Genomic DNA, 8,454 nt, shown 5'->3' with positions numbered 1-8,454 from the left:
CCTCCTTTCCTCCCTCCCTCCCTCCCTTCCTTTCTTCCTTCCTTTTTCTTTTTCTTTATTGAGACAGGGTCTTGCTCTGTTGCCCAAGCTGGAGTGCAGTGGCACAATCTCAGCCCACTGCAGCCTCAGCCTCCTGGGCTCAGGTGATCCTCCCACCTCAGCCTCCTGAATAGCTGGGACTACAGGTGCATGCCACCACGTCTGGCTAATTTTTAATTTTTTTTTTTTAAGAGATGGGTCTGACTATGTTGCTCAGGCTGTGCAGGTAATATTTCAATGCAGCATTTTAAAATTTCAAAGTCACTGCAAAAGAAAATTATGGTGGGAACATTATGTGACCATAAAATGGAATGAGGCCCTGACCCAGGAAACAGCATGGATGGAGCTCAAAGCCTACAGCTGTGCCACAGATGCCAGACACAAAAGACCATGGATCGCCTGACTCCATCACAGGAGACGTCCCAAATAGGCAAGTCCATGGGGACAGGAAGTAGGTTAGTGGTCACCTAGGCCTGGTAGAGTGGGAGGGTCAGAGGGGTGACAGCTGACAGATTCTTCCTGGGCTGACAAAACTGTTCTGAAATTGACGGTGGTGACGGTTGTACAACTCTGCGTGTGCCGAAACCACCGAACGGTGCACGTCACACGCTATTAGATGGTGCACGATATCTCAGTACAGCTGTTAAAAGTCTATGCTGAGCAAAATATCAACAAAAATTTAAGGCACTTTATTTTTTATTTATTTATTTGAGACGGAGTCTCGCTCTGTCCCCTGGCTGGAGTGCAGTGGCGTGATCTCGGCTCACTGCAAGCTCCGCTTCCCAGGTTCTCGCCATTCTCCTGCCTCAGCCTCCCGAGTAGCTGGGACTACAGGCACCCGCCACCACACCTGGCTAATTTTTTGTATTTTTTAGTAGAGACGGGGTTTCACTGTGTTAGCCAGGACGGTCTCGACCTCCTGACCTCGTGATCCACCTGTCTCGATCTCCCAAAGTGCTGGGATTACAGGCGTGAGTCACCGCACCTGGCCTGTTTATTTATTTACGCAGCCTCTGTCACCCAGGCTGGAGTGCAGTCGCGCAATCTTGGCTCACTGCAACCTCCGCCTCCTGGGTTCAAGCGATTCTCCTGCTTCAGTCTCCCCAGTAGCTGGGATTATGGGCACGGGCCACCATGCCCCGCTGATTTTTGTATTTTTAGTAAACACGGTTTCGTCACGTTGGCCAGACTGATCTTGAACTCCTGACCTCAAGTGATCCACCCGCCTCGGCCTCCCCAAGTGCTGGGATTACAGGCGTGAGCTACTGCACTCGGCCTTTTAAGGCACTTTTAAATGCCATTTTTCTTTTTGCCTCAGATTCCAATATGGGGTGGCTCAGCACTGTTATTGATCCTCTCTTTTTTTTTTTGAAAGTACTACTATCTTTATTATGGCATGCAGTAGTATTTTATACATTAGGTCATTTTATAGTAAAAACATTTATGTACAACTGTAGAGAAACTGCTGCACAGATAGCTCCAACTTGAATTAGAAACTATTTTCTCTGTAGAAAATAGTAAAAATTATAACATTTACCAACCTAGCCCAACGAGTTCATTTAAACAAAATAGTAGCTAAATATATTATACGTTTATAAATACAGGTTGAATTCTGGGATCCAGGAGAAACTTGAGTTTCATTGATTGAAACAGCCATGTTTTAAGTTATGTGAAGTGAAATTTCATTTTTTTTTTTTTTTTTTTGAGACAGAGTCTTGCTCTGTTGGCCAGGCTGGAGTGCAGTGGCACAATCTTGGCTCACTGCGACCTCCACCTCCAGGGTTCACGCCTTTCTCCAGCTTCAGCCTCCTGAGTAGCTGGAACTACAGGTGCCCGCCACAACGCCTGGCTAATTTGTTGTATTTTTAGTAGAGACCAGCCTGACCAACATGGTGAAACCCCGTCTCTACTAAAAATATAAAAAAATAGCTGGGCATGGTGGCACCTGCCTGTAATTCCAGCTACTTGGGAGGCTGAGGCAGGAGGATCGCTTGAACCCAGGAGGCGGAGGTTGCACTGAGCCGAGATCGTGCCATTGCACTCCAGCCTGGGTGACAGAGCGAGACTCCATCTCAAAAAAAAAAAAAGGAAAAGAAAAACTGATGTTTTTGTTCTGCATGGTTTTTTGGCAAAAATTCTGATTTTTAAAAATACTGTATTAACATGTTATTGATCTGGATTGCTGAGTTTTCTGAGCTTCACTGCCTCCCCATAAGCCCCACCCTGAATGACTGGGACAGGCGTCAACAGGAGACCCCATGACCTGACAAAGGAGTAGGAAGGGGCAGCCTCCCATTCCGTGCATCCCCGCAAAGGACAGAGCCCAACCCAGAGCCTGGGTGAGCTCGAGGCTTGTGCTAAGGAAGCAGTGAGGGGATTACAGGCAGGTGCACGCCCCACGCTCAGAAGGGCCCCCCTTGGTTGAATGCTCTGCCATTGCTGTCTTGACAGTCATCACTGTGCACCTGGCTCTGCGGATTGTGCCGCTGGTCCTGGGGGACAGTTCTCCGGAGGGGCTTCTCCAAGAAGCGGACCCGAAGCAAGACAAGGGAGAGCACCTACCTTCTTACTCTGGTAGTAATCGCAGAGCAGCGAGTAGGGCAAGGTGCACAGGGTGGAAAATAAAACCCCGTAGGTTATGCAGAGCGACAGGACCACGTAGAGATTCCTGGAGAGGGTGGCGAGCCCCGTCCCCAGGCCAAAGGCGAGATAGGCGATGAAGTAGAGGGTGCGGACGCTGAGGAACTCCTCCAGCTTCTCCAGGATCGCTGCGGGCCACAGAGAAGGTGAGCGGTGCCACACGGCCAGAGCCTCCGGGGACTCAGCTTCCAGCGCTACCTCCCCACGGCTGACCTGAAGCTAGCAGTGGTGGGACCTGGCTTGGCAGGCCACTTGCCCCAGACCAGAAAGTACTTCCTGGGGCACCCAGGGGAGCTGAGAGACCGCCCCAGTAACTCTGGTGGGAGCCCAGGGCAGGGCTGTCTGGGTGGATGGCAGGACCGGGGTGTCCTGTTCACACCGGCTCGGGTCAGGTCCCCCAGGGCTTCTGCAGGTGGAGGGATCTTGGGGTTGTGACACCAAAAAGGCTCAAGGACTGAGGGTCTCGAGCTAAACCTCTGTGTTCTTGTGTAATTATGGGCACAACAGCAGCCCATCCCGTCGTCGGCCACCATCTTTACGCCCCCAAGATGACGCGACAGCATGGATATCAGCAACGGGGCTCCCTAGAATCGATAAAATGGGGCCAGTTCCCCATGCCCCAAGGCCACACGGCTATGGGGGAACCCAACACCCAAGGTGCCGCCCCGTGGACTCGCAAGTGAGATCTGACAAATTTCTTCTTGCCGCAGCCCCTCAGTGACCCTCTGCTTTGGGGCTCGAACCCATGAAGATGGGGGCAACTAAAATAAAGCAGTTGGCAGATCATGGCTCGAAGGCGAAGTCCAACCTGCAGACTAGTTTTGTAAATTAAAAAAAAATTAATTTAAAGAATCAAAAAGAGATGAATATTTTGTGACATGTGAAAATCACATTAAATTCATATTTCAGTGAACACAGTGCAGTTTTACTGGCACACGGCACGCCCATTCGGTTTCCCCTGTCTGTGGCTTTCAGTGAGGGGCTGCAACAGAGACCGCTGGGCCGGCAAAGCTGGAAATACCAACTCTGTGGCCTTTTGCAGAAAAAGTGTGTGGACCTCTGGGATAAAATTTGCCCGGTGCACGCTACCAGCCAGGCCCCATGGGGCTGGCACCTCGGCTTCACCCTGGTATGAACTAAGCACCGTGCTCCAAGGGTACCCCAGACAGAGAACCTCAAAGTCATCTGGGCCCCTGGCCCCTGCCCACTCCCATGCTCCACGATCACTCACCCCTGCCCCCACCTCCCTGGGGACAGGTTGCTCCCTGAATCAAAGTGGGAAGGAGCTGGGGGCTGGCAGACGATACGCTGCCTGGGAATGGCCTCAGGTTCCCCCTGGGCCCCCACTTCACCCTCGCTACGGCCTGCAGGTATAGTCAGGTTCTGACAAGCACCCGTGCCCCATAGGCCACCAGCTCTCAGAGGCCTGAGGCCCACAAGCTCCATTTCTTCAGTCCGGCTCCCCCAGGCCCAGTGCCCTGCAGCGGGGAAAGACAGTGGTGCCCCCCAAATTGGTACGTAGTGTCTGCAATCGTAAGGACATGAACCTGCCTTCACTTCACATGCTCCAGGGACCCAACCAAAGCCCTCACTACCGTGCCAGCCTGGCTGGCGGCGGGTACCTGAGTAGAAGGCTGCACTGAAGGCGTAGATGCACATGCCCCAGCAGCCCATGGTCACGCCGCTGTTGTACTTCTGATACGCCTCGGACGTGTGTGGGGCCTTGGGGTCCCCCTGAAACACCACCTCGCCCATGAAGTCCGTGTAGAAGAGCAACATCCCCTCGAATGAGAGCCACCCTGGAAGAAAGAAAGGGGTTGATGACGTTGGGGGCAAAGGCCAGCACTCTGCCCTTTCTCTAACCAACGTGTATCTACTGGTTATAAAAGCAAGGAGCGATTAAAACTGTGTTCGTTTCTGATATGGTTTAGCCGTGTCCCCACCCAAATCTCATCTCTAACTGTAGCTCCCGTAATCCCTGTGTGTCACGGGAGGGACCTGGTGGGAGGTAACGGGATCATGGCAGTTCCCATGCTGTTCTCATGGTCGTGAATACGTCCCATGAGACCTGATGGTTTTATAAATGGCAGTTCCCTGCACACGCCCCCTTGCCTGCCGCCATGTAAGATGTGCCTTTGTGCCTCCTTTGCCTTCCGCCGTGATTGTGAGGTCTCCCCAGTCATGTGGAACTGTGAGTCCATTAAACCTCTTTTTCTTTATAAATTACCCAGTTTTGGGTATGTCTTTATTAACAGTGTGAGAACAGACTAACAGAGTTTCCTTACAATTTTTTTTTATTTTAAAACACCATATATTTCTATAAACATGAGGCAAGGGTAGCAGTGGAGGTGCTCCAGCTACCTCGGCAATACAGGGGAGGGGGTCCATTTAATTGGGAGAAATCCACCAGGAAGCACAGGCATGCATGTGCTGGCAGATGTGCTTAGCACTCCGTTCCTTGAACCATGGGAATTCCGTCTTTGGTAGAGGAAGGTGGTATTTATAGGCCCTCTCGAACCATAATGAATTATCATCTATAATGTTCTATGCCATCGAGAATTATTAAACAGACTCGTTTTGATGGCAGCAGAATATTTCACAGTGTGGGTGCACCCTGATATATTTAACCCTTCCCCAACTGTTTGACACCTCTATCCCCGATCACAGACTGTGGCTGTCCTAAGCCATGCTGTGATCAGTACCTTGCATATATATTCTGAATTTAGTTTTTGATTACGGGCTTGCATGGAATACTGAGTAAGGTCACAGGGGAAAAAGGTAGGACCATTTTCAAGATTCTCACCCATTACGAAACTGCCTTCTAGAAGGTCATGTTGATTTATGTCCCACAATATACGAGAGCCTAGATTATCTCAAATTCTTTTTTCTTTTCTTTTCTTTTCTTTCTTTCTTTTTTTTCTTTCTTTTCTTTTTTTTTTTTTTTTTGAGGTGGAGTCTTGCTCTGTCACCAGGCTGGCTGGAATGCAGTGGTGCCATCTCGGCTCACTGCAATCTCCACCTTCTGGGTTCAAGCAATTCTCCTGTCTCAGCCTCCCAAGTAGCTGGAACTATAGGCACTCGCCACCACGCCCGGCTAATTTTTGTATTTTTAGTAGAGACGGGGTTTCACCATGGTGGCCAGGATGGTCTCGATCGTCTCACCTCGTGATCCACCAGCCTTGGCCTCCCAAAGTGCTGGGATAACAGGCGTGAGCCACCGTGCCCAGCCTCAAATTCTGAATCATGTTCAAACGTTCAACCACTCAACAGCGAAAAGAGACTAAATGGAATGAAATGCAAGTTGGTGCTTTTCATTGGTCATTCAAAGGCCAGCCGTGTGAATTGACGAACGGCAATAGACATGGGCAGGCAGGTGTGGGGTCTGTGCTTGAAGACAGAGCAAGACAAAGTTGGAAGGTGGGAAGGTGGGAAGGTGTGGGTCCATCATTTCACTGTGGAGTTGTCCAAAGGGCTTCAGGTAATAAGAATTTTGGCTCTGTGGAGACCCAGGTGTCGGATCCAGAGTGAGCTATGTGGCTCTCAATGGTGACACCTGGTTTAGTTTGGGGCTGTCCAGGGCAGGCACCCCGGAGAAAAGCCCTCCAGGGCAGCCACCGCACCCCAGGCCTGCCCTTGGTGCTGCTGTAGGGGGCTGGTGAACATAGAAAAGTTCTGGGAAGGGAGGCTCAGGGGCATCCTGGGAGGCCAGTGGGGCGAGAGCCCTGAGCAGGACCGGGACTACGGGGAGGCTTGGCCGGGAGCTCACCCAGGAAGTGGTTGACGCAGAGGGTGCGCAGTGCCTTGGGCATGTTGCAGATGGTGGAGCAGAGGCGGCCCACGGACAGAGGCTGCTCCACGCGCTCGCTGGAGCCCGTCAGCTCGCTCTCGTACTTCACGCCGTTGAGCAGGATGTTGGCGACCTGGGAAGAGCCCACAAACCCCTCATCAGAGCCCCGCACCCCATCAGGCAGCGCAGACTCCGCTCTGCTCAGGGGAATGCGTTCTCGGAAACACCGCACCGGTCTGTCTTCATATCAGAGGGCATGAGCCCCGCGTGGACACCAGCCTCAGAGGAACGGCTTCAGGGCATCGCTTCCGAGGCCCTGGACCAGCTAAGACTAGAATTTCATTTCAGGTATGCCTACGGTTTCGCCACAGGACACGATCTGTGCCACAGGGAGTGAGATAAGACTTTGTAAAATGCAAAATACATTTGAAATACACGTGGGTCAGTTCAGATCCGAACACTTAGGAAGTCCTTTCTTTTTCACAAGAGAAGGCTGGGAAAGACTTATTTCAAGGTGGCCACCAGGAACATGTGTTCAAAATTCTCTCTGGACAGGTGGAACCTCCACCACACAGAACACAGGGTGGCCCTGCCCACACGAGCACCTCGGCCCTCGACAGGGGCTCACACAACACACAACAAGCCCCACGGTCAACAGGATGGAAACTGGTGCGAGGGGCTTCGATTTCTTTCCGGGGCTCAAGAACCACATTCCATGGACATCTTCACTAGGTTTGCAAACTCCTCCTGGAATGAGAAGGTTTCATTCCAAGTAGCCCTGCTTGGGTTTGGGGCACAGACTCCAGTCAGGGGAACTTGTCATTTTGTTGTTGTTGCTGTTTTAGAGACAGAGTCTTGCTCTGTCGCCCAGGCTGGAGTGCAGTGGTGCAGTCATGGCAGCCTCAGCCTCCTGGGCTCAAGTGATCCTCCTACCTCAGCCTACCGAGCAGCTGGGGCTACAGGCGTGCACCACCACGCCTGGCTAATTTAAAAAAAATTGTTATGGAGATGAGGTCTCACTGTGTCGCCCAGGCTGGTCTCAAACTCCTGGCCTCAAGTGATCCTCCCTCCCACCTCGGGGAACCAGTCGTTTTTGAATTTAGACGTTTGAGAGCAAAGAGGCGCTGCAGCCTCGCTCCACTGGGGTGTCTGCGGTGCGGTCGGCCTTGGACACTCCCGGTGGGAAAGGAAGCCGAGAGGCCGCAGTGCCGGCTCCCAGGACACCCACATCAGCAGAGCGCGTCCCCCACGCCTGTGGAGGAACAGCGTTGCAGTTACGCCTCTGTCTCCGTTGAGCCTGGATGTGTTTATATTTAGCTCATGATTTTTACTTTCCTCAAAGCACTGATGCATAAATTACACTCTACGGAGAAAGGAAACAGAAAAAAGGGATGAAGATGAGATTTTCTTTCTTTTTTTTTTTTTTTGAGATGGAGTCTTGCTCTGTCGCCCAGGCTGGAGTGCGGCCATGTGATTTCGGCTCACTGCAAGCTCTGCCTCCCGGGTTCACACCATTCTCCTGCCTCAGCCTCCCCAGCAGCTGGGACTACAGGCTCCCGCCACCATGCCGGGCCAAGTTATTTTTGCATTTTTAGTAGAAACAGGGTTTCACCATGTTATCCAGGATGGTCTCCATCTCCTGACCTCATGATCCACCTGCCTCAGCCTCCCAAAGTGCTGGGATTACAGGCATGAGCCACCATGTCTGGCCCGAGATTTTCAACCACACCTAAGGAACTGAATCTAAAGCCAGTCTGAACTTTTTGAAACAGTCTGGGATGATCCAGTGTTGACAAAGGCAAGATAAATTACCCTGGCATCATCCACAACGAGGCTGGCGGCGCCCTCGACCTGAGCAATTAGAAAACCTCTTTCCGGCCGGGCGCTGTGGGGTGGCTCAAGCCTGTAATCCCAGCACTTTGGGAGGCTGAGACGGGCGGATCACGAGGTCAGGAGATCGAGACCATCCTGGCTAACATGGTGAAACC

The 8,454-nt window shown here is 51.8% G+C and overlaps 1 protein-coding gene across 1 annotated transcript in view; it reads right to left on the bottom strand.

The window, feature by feature from the left end:
- The window catches only part of SLC45A1 (solute carrier family 45, member 1), a 22,183-nt gene that overhangs the window by 1,380 nt on the left and 12,349 nt on the right, over nucleotides 1–8,454 (bottom strand). The window contains exons 5-7 of the mRNA XM_011981484.1: nucleotides 6,446–6,599; nucleotides 4,302–4,478; nucleotides 2,602–2,807 (exon numbers count right to left, since the gene is read on the bottom strand). Coding sequence (XP_011836874.1) covers nucleotides 2,602–2,807; nucleotides 4,302–4,478; nucleotides 6,446–6,599 — 537 coding nt within the window. The remainder of the gene's footprint in view (nucleotides 1–2,601; nucleotides 2,808–4,301; nucleotides 4,479–6,445; nucleotides 6,600–8,454) is intronic.

Source organism: Mandrillus leucophaeus, unplaced genomic scaffold (genome assembly GCF_000951045.1).
Source record: "Mandrillus leucophaeus isolate KB7577 unplaced genomic scaffold, Mleu.le_1.0 Scaffold105, whole genome shotgun sequence".
Taxonomy (NCBI): Eukaryota; Metazoa; Chordata; class Mammalia; order Primates; family Cercopithecidae; genus Mandrillus; species Mandrillus leucophaeus.
This window is presented reverse-complemented; position numbering and strand designations above follow the sequence as displayed.